General features: G+C 48.8%; 1 protein-coding gene across 4 annotated transcripts; it reads right to left on the reverse strand.

The window, feature by feature from the left end:
* Window positions 1–2918: 2918 nt before the first annotated feature.
* Window positions 2919–16038, reverse strand: LOC110839920 (uncharacterized). Of its 4 annotated transcripts, XM_087359017.1 has the most exons (5): window positions 14624–16038; window positions 13914–14067; window positions 12502–12662; window positions 10145–10933; window positions 2919–3859 (listed from the first exon to the last, which is right to left on the reverse strand). In XM_087359017.1, exons 4-5 carry the CDS (start codon window positions 10900–10902, stop codon window positions 3160–3162), a joined length of 1458 nt encoding a protein of 485 aa, XP_087215143.1. In that variant the 5' UTR covers window positions 10903–10933; window positions 12502–12662; window positions 13914–14067; window positions 14624–16038; the 3' UTR covers window positions 2919–3159. The 4 variants fall into 4 exon arrangements, with proteins under 4 accessions (XP_087215143.1, XP_087215142.1, XP_087215144.1 ...); XM_087359016.1 differs by lacking the exon at window positions 12502–12662; XM_087359018.1 differs by lacking the exons at window positions 12502–12662; window positions 14624–16038 and having other exon boundaries at window positions 13845–13929.
* Window positions 16039–16135: the final 97 nt, after the last annotated feature.

Below are 16135 nucleotides of genomic sequence, written 5' to 3' on the forward strand. Positions count from 1 at the left end.
AAGGCCTAAACGTTTCGTCGCCATGACCACAGTCGCCTATCCAGTCATCGAAACATATTCTCAGCAAGTTCATAAACCTGTAATATTTTTCTGCGATCAAAGCCTGAGTCTGCTGGGTCCAGCGACTGGTGCACATCTCTGACCGATCGAGCACCAACACCCTCAAGTTCAGTGCGACACCAGGATCAGCCAGGGCGGTTGAGAATTTGTTTGAGCAAAGTTTTGGATAATGGTAACGCAGAGGATCTCTCTTTTAAACACTGCGTATTCTCTCCAATGTCGTTAAATAAACACCGACATCCTGGAGAGAAGTCCTTCAGCCACTCAAGAAAGTCCTCCCCTTTTTATGCAGCCCGCAAGTTCACTGCTGTTGTCAACACAACCCGCCACTGGCCCCTGTCCTGAGCCAGTTCAAACCACTCACGCCCTGTTTCATAACAAACTTATTTTAGTATTGTCGAATCTCTCTTTGCGTCACGTTTTGCTAAAGGCATTTCTCATATCACCCATGCGTGCTAAATGCCATCCCATCTTACCTGACGAGTGGATATTTCGAAGCTCCTCGTCACGTAATGTTCCTTTCCCTCGACTTGGTTCAGTTTCTGAACTTGCCCACGTCTCTGCAGGGTTTATCAGCTATAGGCCTGTTTTGTCCTGCATTCTCGTGACGAGGCGTGAACCCAGTTCTTCGCGTACCTGATTACCGTTATCTGAATATAAGGCGGAGACAGAAAGCTGATACGAAAGTGGGTCTTCAGGAGGCGGGTGTGAACTGGATTTGTCTGTGCACCTCCAGTGCGAGATAGGAAATTTCTTTAGCACCTGAGCGCCTATCGACTTCCCACGGGGGATTTTCATCCCGTAAACTAACTAAAATGTCGAGTTACTTACTGGTTTTCCTTCCGCGGTATTCTAAATAGATGCCCCGGGTTCTAGCCCCGATCCGTCTGTCCAGCAAATTATGGAATATTGCCTTCAAATAGGCCATGGCCGTTTGTTTTCTCAGCCTACAATTTCATGCAGATGAGAACACAGAATATGGAATAAAATTGTGTGTATGTGCCAGATTGACGTTCAAGGGAGAGCGGAGTCCGAGACCTCAAACAGACGGAAACGAGTAGGAATATGAGAGTGAACGCCTAAAAGACACGGCACAGAGTCACGTGGGATGTGTGGCAACAAAGCTCTTGTTGAGTGGGGCAGAGAAACTGGGGAAGTTATCGTTACTCTACTAAAAAACGAGTTTTATTTTAAACGGAAACCCCATAAGTACAGGGTGATTCAAAAGGTTAGGGCCAAACTGGAGGAGCGTATAGAGAGACTCGGAGAGTAGGAATCCACGTCCTCCGAAGTTATCCTGAGTCAGTCGAGGCCATTGGTAGCTTAGTTTTGAATCACACGTATCCCGTCAGATTCTACAGAGGCTCCTGGGTTTGGTTTGGTTTGTAAGATTGCTAATGTTATCGTTGTACATTAATAAAACAAATTAAGCTAATAGGAGAATAGATTATTTCAGCGGAATGTTATCAGACCTCCGTACCTTCAACGGCCTCTACTGACTCAGGATAACTTCGGAGGACGCGGATTCCTACTCTCCGAGTCCCTCTATACGCTCCTCCAGTTTGGCCCTAACCTTTTGAATCACCTGCGACATATCCTCCAATCAAAGTTTCTGCGCCAAAAACTGAGCAACTACAAAACTTGAACCAAATTAAAATAATTTCTGTTTCCTCTGCAACGCCGAAATCTTTTACGCTAGCCTTTGTGAAGCAGATCCTGAGGTCGACGCATGGACCACGGGGGCAAGAAGGCGGCACCTGTAAAAGTGATGGGCCTCAAGGGAAGACGTCACTTGAAGAACTAGGCATAGATGGGCGTACAATATTAGAACAGAGCTTCGAGAAACAAATTTGTGAAGCCGTGGACTGCATTCAGCTGGCTCTGGGCGAAGCCGAATGGCAACGTCGGTAAGTTCTCGCCTGCTCCGTTGCCAGAGGCTGCGGGCAGGACGGACAGGGGCTCGACTTCCCTGGATTGGATAGGAGGACCGCAGCAGCTCTGTTCGTTCGGGTTTCTCTCCGCGCGCTGTGAAAACGCAAAGAGAAACTGTGTCCGTTGTGTAAATACGCAGAGGAATTACTAAGTAGTCCACCTGCTAAAGCCATTTGTCCGCGTTCCGAACGAGTAGGGCGAAGTCATGACGGCAACACAAAAGCCACGGCTCGGCGAGGCTGAGCCTCCCTCCGGGCTGTTTCTGTTTTAATCACGTCGGAGCACTCATTACGTTTTTGTACCAACAAGCAGCCAGGAACGCGGCGCAGCTTTGACCTTGGAGCCCAGGACGTCGGACATTTACAGCGACAGATTCAGATGGCCAGAATTTCTTTGTCTCTCAGTTCGTGCTGTCAGCTACGCATTTGCCCACGAGGGCGAGGCAGCCACTGAAAGCGTCATTTCGGAGAGCCAGGTTTCGAAGAATGACTTTCGATGATGGGGCTACACTGCACTTCGATTTCGAAACGTGCCGGCCCGGTATAAAAGCTGCTTACACGAAGCAAACTAAACGTACAACTCGCACGGAAAACTGTAATCTTACTACATACATCAGAAAACATCGAACCGGGTACTGAACATTCTGTAACGCTCCACACACAAAAACAGCGAAGATAACATTTAAAATAGGTTCAACTTTCAAATTAGCCTAAAAGAATTAAAAGTGCATTTTTCCGAGAAACGAAGCGTTGTTCAGAAGTTGGTGGCACTGCAGCTGCTCTACTTATGTAAACTACGTCAGGGAGGGGCCGTGAAACTTGTTCCTGGACGCATGCGCAAGCCTCCCGGGGCAGTGGACGGAACAGGATCTGAGCGAGCGGAGAGAGGAGGGGAGAAGAACATTCTGATTTATGGTACAGGCCAGATTAAAAACGAAGCAACATTTTTTATTGTATTAATTATAATGCTATTCACTGTTCTAGTACATTCGTGCAGGGCGCGATGAGGCGACGTTGCGACATCTCCCTCCTCTGTATTCTACTACATCTTGAGATCGTAAACAACAACGGAACGTCCTGGAGGTCCCCGGACCTACTAAAATGTTCAATGCCGAATGAGAGCGTCTGGTCTCTTTGGTTCTTTCATCTTGCAACGACGCGCGAAATGCTAGCGTCTCATAATTTCCTCTATGCTGAAGCCGTGCATCTTCGTGGACGGGTTCCTCTGCGGCCTGGCGATGTCTCGCGATGTCGACGGTCCTGCCTCTGCGTCAGGCCGCGGGCTGCGGATGTCCGGAGGCTCCGGCAACTTCCTCCGGAATATGCCGAGGCCCATGCTCGTGCCCGGAGTGGGTTCCAGACTGGTCACGGTGGCAGAGGGCCTGTGCAGGTCTCGGCGGATCTGCAGCTGTGGCAGGTGCGGGGGGTCGGGCGGGGGACGCATCGTGTAGGACTCTGAAGGGTCGTGGTGGTGGCAACGCGTCGTGGGGGGTGGCGAACTTCTCCGAGGCGTCGGAGGGGTGCATTCGGACGAGGGCGGCGACGGCTCCTTGTGCGGGGGTGGTGGCGTCTCGCCCAGCACCTCGGACGGCACGTCGCCCACCGTGTGCGTCAGGGCGTGACGCCGGAGGTCGCAGTTGCGCCGGAACACCTTTCCGCACGAGCCACACTCGTAGGGCTTGTGGTCGGTGTGCGTGAGGAGGTGCGTCTTGAGGTTGGAGCGCTGGTTGAAGCTGCGACTGCACACCGGGCACTTGTGCGGGGACTCCTCCATGTGCAGGATCTTGTGTACGGCCAGCGTCCGGGACTGGCAGAACCCCTTCCCGCACTCGCCACACTTGAACGGCTTCTCCTTCGAGTGGATGTACCTGCAACAGACAGCCGTCAACCGTCAAAAGCCCCACCCAGCTTCAGACTCGTCCTCTTTCTAACATTTTGTCTGCAGAAGCTAACAGAGCCTCAGCTGGTCAAGGGTTTCAAGTCTCTTGTCGAACCCAGGATCCACTAGAACCCGCAGCGAACCCTCGCTCATCGTCTTTGAAATTAATTTAAATATTTTTCTCTCATGTACACTGAGGTCCGTTCAAAGGGCCTCCTTCCTCACACGTTTCCAAATCGTCGCTTCCACGCTCTCAGTCCTGCCCTCGTGTCGTTTCTCCCTCTTCCTACACATAAGCATCGTTTAACAATTACTTCACATTCTTCCACACAAAGTGATTTACAGAAGACGAGCTGTTAACACGAACGAAGAGAGTTACTTTGTTTCACATGAAAAATGGACTGAAGTAAACTGCAACTGTCAGCGTTAAGTTCGTGGAACCAAAATGACAATTCTCCTCCCCAGAATTTGCTTCCAAAATTGAATCGAAGCGCATCTCCGCAGGACCTACAACGGGTCTTTCTTTCAGGTATTTAATTAATAGCAAAATAAAAGCGAAAATGACGTACGCAAGAGGACAGCACAGAAAAGGAATTTGCCAAAAGCAATGAACAGGCGTTGTCTCAGCTCCTGAACTGCACAGAGCAACTTAATTCACTTTCTTATATCGCCAATGTCTTTGAATTCTTAATAAAGACGTGAAATTAATATATTTCTTGTTTTCGTAAGTCGCTTTTACACTTTCACTGTAAACTTATCAAACTGCGATTCTGTCTTAATCTGGACATTTATACTTAACATGCGTTTATAGTGTTTTCCGCACTTTTACACACGCCTACTTTCTGAATTCCGCAGTCCTGATTCGTTCCATCTCACATCACCTGCATTTAGAGGTAAAAACTGTCAATGTTCAAAATTATTCTCTTTCAAAGAATAATTTCACACTTTAAATACTCATCGATTAAAACTTCACCTACAACAAATGTCAACGCGCATTTCTTTGAAGTACCATTAAGTTTGGAAAACAGATTTCTGGGCGTCAGTGTACCAGGAGTTTCCGTTCGTATTGACAGTAGGATTAGCTGGGGCCTGAAGATGACCCCTTTTGCGGGCCGAAACATGTCACTCTAAATATGAATGGCATTGAAAAGTCTTCTAACAGATCGACCAGAATACAATTGGAAGGTCCAGTGCAAACGCAGCGTGGTTCCTGTTTGGGCCGAAATTTGGTTTCGCATTATTTTATACAGAAAATTCGTCATGGCTTGCGTCGCTCTTACTCGTAAGCGCCTAGACACCAGACAAATCCCGATCCAGCAGTCAGTACCACGCAGGTCAACAAATTCCTGATTCATCATCCTGGCGAGATAGCAGGTTCCCACGGGGACGAGTATGAAGATGGCTGTCTTTTGGGATGCGGCACCAGGAGGATGGCAGCAGAAAGCCCCTACGAAACCCCGGCCAATACCCACTTGACTGCAAGGTGCAACACCCCGTTAGCAAAAAGTCGCAACTTGTGCCGGTCCTGATTCAGGCTAATCCAGTCGAAATTTCAACACCCAATTTCTTCAAAATACATCTTAATATTTTTCTCGCTTATACCACGAGTTTTCCCAACAAAACATTTGCGGAAATTTCGTATTTCCCAAAGTTTGCTTCTGTATTAGATCGATATCAACAACGCAATGGGAAACACAAATTACGAGACTCCAGTACGCACTTGGCGAATTTAATATTCTCAATTTCTTCATGAATGAAATTGTCGTACCCCATTATTTGAATTTGTTCAAATTTCTCAAGGACCTGCTCATTAATCTTCACCCGGCATTCTGGTGATTAAGTGCGACATTTCAAGAACATTATTTGGGACGCACGACATTCCAATGTTTGATACACTGACCGCAGCTCATCAAACGGAGAACGTGGCAACAACGCTCTGATGTGAATAAAAACCGGTCCTCTCCTCTACCTGAGCGAGCGAGCGAGCGAGCGAGAAGGCCAGCGCAGGTAAGAAACAGCCGACCGCTGCATTCCGTTGCCCTCACGAGCAATTGATTCCTGTTGAGTCATTTCAGACCGCTTGGACACTGGTTGAATTACAGCGACTGACATCCACAGACCAAGGATCGAACTCTTGGCCCCTGGATGTGGAGCACCATTCTGTCAAGACTCGCGCGAGGCCAACAGCGAAATGCAGCTGGCCGCGGAAATTAGAACCCGAGGTCGTCGAACAGGAAGTGCGCGCGGGAACAAAGGATTTATGTTTAAACATCAAGCTGGTGGCATCTTAATGAGCAGTTGGTAGCACTGGCAGAGCCAAGAACCGGTCCGACGGCGGCCCCCACTGACAAGTGGCGAGAACAGTTCGTGGAAACTGAGCGCGTTCCCTTTTACAGGACCAGAAACGAATGACCGATTTTCATGAAATTTTGGACGACAGCCGTCACGTCTCCATCTCTGAAATCACGCGAGATGAAGGAGACAGCGCTGCAGCCCCAATTACGTGTGAGCATTCCCTTACTTTAGAAGTTCACAGAAGGCGACGGCAGTTCCGTGCAGGAACCTCAGTGTTGTGAGGTCCACAACAACCACAAAGATTCTGTTACAACAAACAACACTGATGAAGGAACACAAGGAAGCACGACCCTTCCTGAGAAGCTGACAGTCGCTCAGGTACCCAAAGACCAAAAGGTTCCTTGCTGTTTGCACGAGACCGCCACTTAAGACTGATTTTCAGGACTAGAAAGGAAAAAAGACACGAACGTCTGGGAAGAACACGTGACGTTCTCCTCTAACTAGAAACCTGAAAAGGCTGGCAAGTGTTTCTTTGCACGTGTAGCGCACAGGACACGCGTGGAAAAGGGCCCGCGGGCCCCACAGCAGACATACAAGTCCGCCAGAGAGACAATGTGGGCAGCAGCGAATGAAGATCGCGTGGATGGCAGGAGACTCAAAATACAGGGGGAGGTTGTACGTGAAAATGAAACGTGCATAAACCATGAACGCCGGGACTCGGGAGGAGAGTGCCTTGCGTTCCCTATAAATTGGAGTAAAAGGTTGCGTTTTATGAAGAATGTGCCAGCGTTCGCGTTTGGTTCTCGATGTCTATGAAGTGGATGTTAACACGCACGGCGCATCAACCGTGTGGAACAGAAACCCTAAATCACGCTGGGTTGTCGGCGGTGAAAGAATTGTGAACGCCAACCACCAATCTCTTAAATCTTATCTTATTTTGTACTGTACATATCGGAGGCAGCGAGTGGCGGGCCACTGGGTGCCAAACACAAGACAATGAATGATTTCTGCGCGGTTCGCCTCCCTGGATCAGGTGTCGGCAAGTCACGCCCCCCGTCGCGCCACTCACACCATGGCACGGCGCTGGGCGACTAAATTTATCGTCGGCAGGTCCGGGGTCAGAGCTCCTGTGTTCGATTACCGTCAAGTCGTAAGTAAATATTGCGCTCCGCGCACATGGAAACAGCCCGACAGCCATTACGTTACGGGATGCCGGTGTTTGCGTTCGTGACCAGGGGTCAGAATCCCAATGGGCTACAGCGACGCGAACTGACCAGACGGAGGCAAATTAACTCTGCAACCAGGCTCCAACCACAATACCTCACAGCAAAACGGTGGATGAACCAGAGATCCGGTCTAGATGCGACGGCGAGGAGAGAAATCGGTACCCCCGACGAGAATCGAACGTCGGCCGCCAAGCCCCAAAGAGATGTTAACTTTTCATTGGAACTTGAATGCTGCGGTCCTCATGCATCTCGAATCGAATCATCGACGCAAATGAGTATGTCCATGGTGGGTCTTCCAGCCTTGCGGACACCAAAGTTTTCGAGGAACACACTCCCTCTATCTTCAGGGTAATTCCGTGGCGGAAAACAAATACACAGCGTTTCAACCCAGAAGACCAATCCGGTCGGTCCATTCTGATTCAATCTTAAGCAAACCGCAAACGAGGCGAGTCCTTACGTCATTCGGCGAAAAAAGTCGAAATACCAACCCCACCGTTACATTTATTAGCAACAAGTGGCGTCTGCGCGATCGTGTTCAGAATCACCGGCCTTTATCCCAACTCCACGCCGCAGGGTCTTCTTTGTCTTGAGCTGCTGACAGAAGTTCAACTAGAAAGCAATTCTTCGGCCTCCGTGGAGTCGAAAGACACAAGAGCACGCCACTGGATCCTAACCTCCAAGATTAATTGCAACACCGAACGCTTATCCACTCCTTACATTCCCAAATGGCCGCTTCCCGTCTTCCCCACCTCTCCCAGGCGTGCTACATGTCCCGCTCATCTCACCCTCCTCCACGTTATTTCTTCTGACAAGGGATCGAGTTTCACGGAAAAATTAAGAGGAGATTAAAATTTTATCAGTTTCATCCTCCGTCTCGCACGCGCCATCAACTGTTCCCTTCCACAAATATTATCAGGACGATGGGGCAGTAACAGACTGTTGTTAACACGGTGACGAACCCTTTTCTGTCCTCTGAAAGACGAGATATTTCTTTACTAGCTGAGAGACTATCAGCTTCCGAAAGCCTCTGCTTCGTGAAGTCAGTTTATTTTTAACCAGACGACGTTTCCGGAATTCAACTCACAGATAATAATTTCTACTCTTTGGTGTCATTCTTAACACTTCAAGAACTGTCAAGTCCGACTGCACAAAGCGAAATTCTATTTTCTTTTCTTCTATAAGATGAACAGCGAAACTTTACGACTGCCAGCCAACTGTTGACACTGGCCTCGGGCGAGATTCGAACCGCAACGCAGGAGCATCAGTCAGTCAGTCGCTGCAGCGTTGCCAGGATGAACGCGCCGCATTCCACGCTCAGGAATGCTAAGTCACACGCACGCCGAGGACCTCCGCGCGACAGTCTTGGCGTCTGACCCCGCCTGCAACGAAGGCGGGCAGAGTCCTTCCCGAAAAGCTGACAGTAGCTGAGCCCGTCAGCAAATTCAGCGCCTCTTGGGTTTCACACGATTTTCAGAATAAACAGCGATTACTACCCTTCACGGCTTGATCTTTGTAATGGAGCTGTGCGGTGTTTTCTTTGCGGTACGGACCGAATTCTTAAATATCATTTAGATGAAACCCACGACCATCCCGTAACCACTTGAAGTGCCGCTATCCGAAGTCATCGTTTGTTACGCCTTATCAAACTGCATCTTCATGTCGTCAATTTAAAATCGTGCAGCTCGAGAGCCCGCTCGCTGGTGCGCAGTTCACGTCGAGTGTAGGATACCTCTCGCTCGCCTATTTCATGGGTTAAACCCACGAATACAAGCAGGCGTATGGGGGAGGAGATACAGCTCCACGCATTCTTAACCTTGGCACTCGATGGAGGTGAGCGTTGACTCCCGAGAAATGAACCCTGTTACCCACTGGGTGAGCCTAGTGAGTGGGCTATCCCGGTAAACATAAAAAAATGGGAAATTGCTTTCAAGGTTTGTTGTACGAGAGGAGAAAGCATAGTTGGTTTATTTTCAGAATCGCTCATCGATATAATTCGATATTAAATATCTGGTTATGTTGCAACCAACAAATCGGAAACCTAGGACCAGCCAACACCACTCGCTGTAAATCGATCAACTGTACTAGCTTTTCAGCAGAAACTGACACGAAAATTTTATGTTTAGGTAACAATTAGGCTACAATTAAAAATTAGAATACCAATTTAGATAAAATGGCAATTTTTATATTAACCCTGTGAATCCGAAGCTCGTCTAAATGATTTTAAAGCTGGGAAGTGTTGAAGGATGCCTCTGCTTTTCTCACTCATGGAGCCACATGCTTCAAAATAAACCTGCAAATTTGTTAAAGCCACACCAACTACTTTTGTTCATTCTGGCCCGGGCAATGAGGGTAACTTGCACGCACGTTCACCGCAGACAACTTGCCGAATTACCAACAGACTTTCCTTTTTCCGATCTCTGGCACAGAGCCTGGATTTCGCCGTTCATTTTCTCTTCATGTGTGCTGAATATCTGTGGAAAGCGACACAGAGAGCTCCTTCACCCTGGGGTTGGAGGGTTGGTAGTACTAACCCCCGATTTTTTCCAACCTTAAATACTTTATATTTCTCATTTCTACGATTTCAAATCTGTTGTGGCAAGCCACGAGTCGAAGTATTTAGCATTTCCAAGTACGAGACGGACCGCTTCATTCTCTCACCTGACCCAGCTACATCGCCATTAGCTGGCAAAGACTTGGAAGGAAGTGATCGTGGCCTACTAGCGGCAGTCTGAGAAACAATTTGCAGCCCCTACCTGTGGTCCCTGAGGTGGTCTTGGCGTCGGAACGCCTTGCCGCAGATGTCGCACGAGTAAGGGCGCTCGTCCGTGTGCGTGCGCTCGTGGATCAGCAGGTTGTACGACTTGGTGAACTGCCGGCTGCAGAACTTGCAGATGAACTGCTTCTTGGGGCGAGACGCCCGGCCCGGGGCGCGCAGCAACCTGCGGTCCAGGTGAGCGTGGGCGTGCGGGGGGAAAATTCCGCTCGCACCTCCGGGAAACGGGAAGCCGGCGGGACTGGCTCCGGTCCCTCCGGGGGCGAAGATCCCAGCTGGTGGACCGTAGGGATGGTGTGGTGGTGGTGCCCCGGGAAGACCCTCCAAAATACGAGGCGGCGGCGGCTGTCCCCTGTGGGGATGGGGCAGCAACATGGCGGCGGCCGCTGCAGCATGGGCCGCCGCGGCGGCCTCGCGCAGCGCCAGTTCCTTGTGCTTGTCGGCCATCAGGGCCATGAGTTCGAAGCCCGGGTCTCCTTTGCGCCCCTCCGTCTTGTCATCCAGAAGCAGCGGCGGGTAGGCCACGAAACGCTGAGGCACCACTGGCACAAAGGCGGAAGTCTCGCGGTGCAGGCCGCCCACGAGGTGGTGGTGGTACAGCTCGAACCCGGGGCCCCCGCGCGCCGACGACGACGAGGAAGAGCTGCGCGCTGGCAAGGACAGTGACAGCGGTTCGTCCAGGGCAGCGGACGACGAGGATGGGCCTCCCGAGGCTTCAGCAGCGCCCTCCACCGGCATGACTGCTGCTCCGCACTGGTCTCATTAAGATCTGCAGCATTTTACAAACATCGACGATTATGCAGCGTCGGACCAAGCGTTCGGGAAGCACATACGCCTATATTGCAGTCTTTTAACGCTTGTTACAACGGAGAACGTGTGAAGATGCCGGAGATGCTTTGGGCAAAACGGAGTATCTACGAAAACTACACTGGCCCACGTGAAGAAAAGTAAACTTATGATACGTTCGTGTGAACCCAAAACTTTTTTAAAAAGATTCACTCCGGGATTTTAATGACCTGGGAGGGTGGAAAACAGGCCCACCGGACGTGGTAGCAAAGTCTCCTAGTACTGACAAACCTGCTCTTTAACAGCCATGGACATTTCGCATTCTTTCCTTTAAAACCCATGATTAAGAAAAATAGGCGAGCTAATTTTCCCACAGACGAGCCTGGTGACCTAACTTAACGATAATCAAACATTAGATCATAAAATGCACGCGATCTGGCAGTAAAGTGCATTAGAGCTGTAGCTGGAAAACAATCTCACCACCCGGACATGGATCGTTTTTCCTTATCTCAACTTCGAACCAGTTAAAAAGCGGAATTTGTCTCTGCAATGAAGCTGATCCGCTCTCATTTCTTTTGTTCAAATCAAAGACGACAGGGGTCGCTGCTGTCAAAGCAACCCCATCTGATGGTAGGCGTGGCGGAGGGGCAGGCAGACAAGAATACAACAGTGCTGCACATCTGCTGTTTATGGCATTACAAAAGTCCATGACTCAATTTCGAAACAAGACACAAAGTAGCGAATTACAGTTCAGTTTGGGGTTTCATTCCCGCCTCACCAAGAAAGTAATTCGGATTAGTTGAACGCTTTGATCGCCCTGCTCAACTAACGCTTCTGCCTTGAAGATGTACTGTTCGCGACTGCAATCCTGAGACTTGCGGGGTGAAGGAGGAAAGATGGCGTCTGCCTTTAACGCTTCGAACTTCCTGCTTTCCTTGCAAGTCTCAAGATTACAGTCGCAAAACAGTTTCAGCGCTGTGAGAATCTCAAATCTCGAATACTACTTGGCATTCGCTCCCTTTGGCCAAAATTAAAATTCAGAAATAATATACACGGAAGAAGGGTAAAGGACCCCCTGATACTTTCTGGAGGTCGAGTATCTGCAGATTTTGGTTAGACACTCACTCACTCCTAAGGTGCGTGATTTTCTTTGAAAAGTCGACTGTAAACTCGGAATGTCGAAGAACAACCCACTTTCTTTACGGAACCCGAAGGTACGTCACCAGACTTCGTCATGAGCCAGCTGCATCCAGTTCGCTCCATCGACTCCTGCCTCCTTGAGGACCATCTCAACGATGTCCTCCCACCTACGCCCAGGTCTTCCGAGCGGTTACACTTCAATGAATTCCGGTAGCACAGAACGCAAGATACCATTACAGACGAACCCCACGTCATGGAGTGTTCCCTTTACATGCACTTGAGTACCCCACTGCCTTGGGCGGGTGAAAGGACAGGTGCCGGTCTCGGGCACACCCACACCCCGAACCCAGGTGCAGAGAGAGAAAATGTCACGAAGTAATGCAACTTAACTTTTGTTCAAGTGGAACTTACTTCAGACGGCAGGTCTGCGAAGTCAATGATAACAGCTGTTCCAGACAGTACGAATTTTTAAAACTGTAATCTTGTCGACTTCCTTGTTTCAAGAACGCGAGTTCAATTCAGCCCAAGGTCGAAGTTCGTGGGATCTGCAGACGCCACTGTCCGAAACACAGCTGAAAGTAAGTAAATTCAAACTGAGGAGCGGATAATTGTTTGTTGCTGTCACGACTGGCGAAGAACTCGGTACGACGCTAGATGGCAGCTGCAATGAGTGCCCCAAGGCAAGGCGACGGCCAGGGAGAACGTACGGAGGAAATCTTCGCGTTGAATTTCAATACAAATTTTCCAGCAACGAAGGGAGAGTGCACACGAATTCTGCAGCTTTCAAAGAAACTACACAAGACAGCTCAGCACGGTCTGCAAAATTTGTAATATTTACAGAGAAATGAGACAGCAAAAGTTCTACGTACCGCCTAAATTAGAGGTGCACGGTTACAGTAGCGAAGACGCGTACCTCCTACGCAGAACAATGCACTGGACTGGACTGTACAGAGATAAATCACGAAACGGTGCATACTGTGGTGTGTCACGGAGGCATTAGACGACTTACTCAGAAATGACACTAGATAGCATTTTGCAGTAGGAAAAGGCGTACACGACTTTTTGCGATAAGACACGTCATGACGTATTATGGCTTCCCGCTCCTGCTGACAGTGTAAGCCCGTAGTCAGAGCAACAGTTCGAACTGTGGCGGCACAGCATTTGGAAAATTGTGGTCTCGCAAGCAACAAAGAAATGAAATGGCCGACCTCCCGAGTGGGCAGTTGTGTGTGTGTGTGTCCTCCAAATAAAATAAACGAACTAAGAAGTTATCTTCACCAATAACCGACTGCGTGAAATCAGGGTCCGTACGTGAGCCAGATGTGGCAAGTCACGTTTGGAGTTGTAATTTTTCCTACCATAATATTAGGTTAGGTTAGTGGTTTTTTATCTAGGGAATCTTGGTGGGTTGCGGCTATCTGAAGAAACAAAACACACATTACAAGTTGGCCAGTCTCCCGAGAAATCGCGTCGAAGCACCACCTCGCGCACCCTGTTCTAATCTCTTGGAACGCGGGGATGTTTCTATTACTTGAGCAAACTTCACTGGTTTTAGGGATAGACTGATGTATCAATGAATATGGCCGAGAGATCTCGCCCCCCCCCTCTCTCTCTCAGCACGCCTCACAAAATGGCTACCTGCCAAGACAGAGGCTATAATAAAATTCAATATGGCTGTCGTGGGGTCTTAAGCCGCGGCGGTCGAACCAATAAAACATGCCAACGCATACAGCGGTCCGATATCAAAGACTCACCTCATGAGAAAACAGACAAGTCGTTGAGGAACAAATAGAACTTGAGGACGAATTCGTAACACCACTTACCTCACTGACGTCTAACGCACGACTGCCGTGCTTACAACGCGGCAGGCAGAGCGCCGAGGCAGGCGGCTACCTGCACCGCCCGGGGCTAGCGAACCAGAGAGAGAGATTCCAGCATCCTCTCCGAATTTTGGGTGCGGGGAGAATCAGTCGAACCCTGAAAATGCAGCGAAGGACTCTACTATCAAAGCACAGTTCATTTGTTAGCGAGGAACAAATCACAATTATTTTCGTCTTAAAATTAACCAGGGAAATGAATACGACCATCGAGAGAAACTGAAGCTGGGATTTACGTGTACGAAAATGGGAACTTCACAATGTGCATTCTTCTCATCTTGTTAAAATAATTCCATCAAAGACGTTCAAGCGAGTGAATCACGAAGGAAAATACGGAAGAATCAAGAAATGCACGAGTTCTTAGCCACGAATTTTCAGTCTGCATAAAACATATTTCGAGGGACTTACTCAACAAACAGAAACAATTATCATTATATTATGAGCTAATGGCGCTGCATGAATATCAGCGATCCTACAGCAGCACCCGAAAGTAAGTGACCTGGAGTGAAGTGCACGTCCGTACAACCTGACCTGCGAACACTGCCAGAGCGCAATGAATGGCAGGAGGGAGCCTCATCAGCATACAGGACGCTATACTTCGAGGCACCACAACTGAAACACGAGTCACTTCATGAGCACGAAGAATTCGTACTTACCACGGCCACTTCCTCAACGTGAAAACGGCTGTCACAACGAGTCGCAGCAGAGAGCATCGTTGATGTCAGTCCTCGTTTCGTGGAAGCCAGGGCTGCAGTCTTCAGGGCCGAGTTAACTGCACGCGGTGCTATCCCGACGTTGCGGCAAGGTGCTCAGACCGAAGGGAATGGCGAACACAAATGCGACGTAAGACAAACCAGACAACATGCACCAGCGACGGTATGGAAGGGAGGGGGGGTTGTGGTGGTAAAAGAGGTCTTTCCGAGCAACTTCCTGGAGCTTCTAACGTAGTGTCGCGATTTAATGATCCCCAGCCCCGCTTAGCGTGTGACGTACGAAACCCAAGATTGTTCTGGTTGTAGAACAGCACTAGCAAATAAGACGGGCGACTGGGAACGCCAGAATTTTAATTTAAAACATTTCGTTTAATTAAGTCTGCTCTGGGAACTAAAGAAAACTGACAAATTCACTGTTCGATGCGAAATGCTGAGTTACTAAACGATACAGAATGTGGAAACCTCAGTTCATCTGGCGCAGGTGAGGGTAAGGAATGTTTGGGTTACGTAAAAAGCTAGGGCCCTTCGGAATTGTCTTTCGTTCATTATCCCCGATCAAAACTTCGAATGCATTTCTCAGCTTTCGCATGCATGTTGCATTGCCATCCACCTCATCGTCCTTGATTTTGTCACATCAAAATTATTTGGTGAAAGCCAAAGAACGAGGGAGTTTTTTTTTCCAAAATGCTGGGGGTGCATAGTTTTTCGCTAATCTCTCTCGTGTACACTCGAGTGCAAGCTTACATTCACCGAGATGCTGACGTATCGACACTTCGCGATCCGACAATTGGAAAAGGAGCCGACGAACGAATGAAAGTCCTTCGGCTATTAATCGTTTGCTTTCTCAGACGCCTTTGCTCGTACCTGTCGCAAATTTCTGAAGTTACGTGTTGTTTCGTGACGTTGCACGCCACTGGATTCCACTTAATGGACGATCCATGTTGCGATTACTCTCGTAATGAACAATTCCTGTCGCGTTAAGCCGCCAGATGGCTCTCGAGTGGCTGTCAGTCGCTTTATCCCTGATACTGCGGGCTCGTAATGAAGAGAGAACCAATTTCACGTGCACTAGGCCCAAAGCAAGAATAAAGAAACAGCCTGTTTGTTTGTTTGTTTGTTAATCCTCATAGGATACTACCTGAATGCAGGCAATTACTTCCACGTGTACGTAACCTCTGCATCTGTCCAAGTATCAAACTAAGCCACGAAATTTTTGAACAATTTTTCTTGAAACAAGAACGCACTACTGATGCATATTTTCCGTGGTGGGTTCCGGTATGGAACTAGATGATGAACATACGTACAAATTATGCACGTCAGCACTGAAAGCAAATGGGACAGCCAATACGAAAGTAAACTTTAAAGAGCCTGCCCAGAATAATTTTTAAGTGCATGGAAACAGAAATGATCTGAAAGAGTTTGAATGTAAACTTCACGGAAAGTGACCGACATTCA

This window comes from Zootermopsis nevadensis, unplaced genomic scaffold (genome assembly GCF_977971745.1).
Source record: "Zootermopsis nevadensis isolate Lab colony 2312 unplaced genomic scaffold, Znev_1.0 Znev_ptg000030l, whole genome shotgun sequence".
Classification (NCBI taxonomy): domain Eukaryota; kingdom Metazoa; phylum Arthropoda; class Insecta; order Blattodea; family Termopsidae; genus Zootermopsis; species Zootermopsis nevadensis.

What these genes read in the sequence shown, in the direction of transcription:
- LOC110839920 (XM_087359016.1), bottom strand. Translation starts at nt 10,902, where the DNA reads ATGCCGGTGGAGGGCGCTGCTGAAGCCTCGGGAGGCCCATCCTCGTCG. An exon ending in GACCACCTCAGGGACCACAG is followed by an intron (nt 3,860 to 10,144) that starts GTAGGGGCTGCA and finishes TGTCTGTTGCAG; the next exon opens with GTACATCCACTCGAAGGAGA.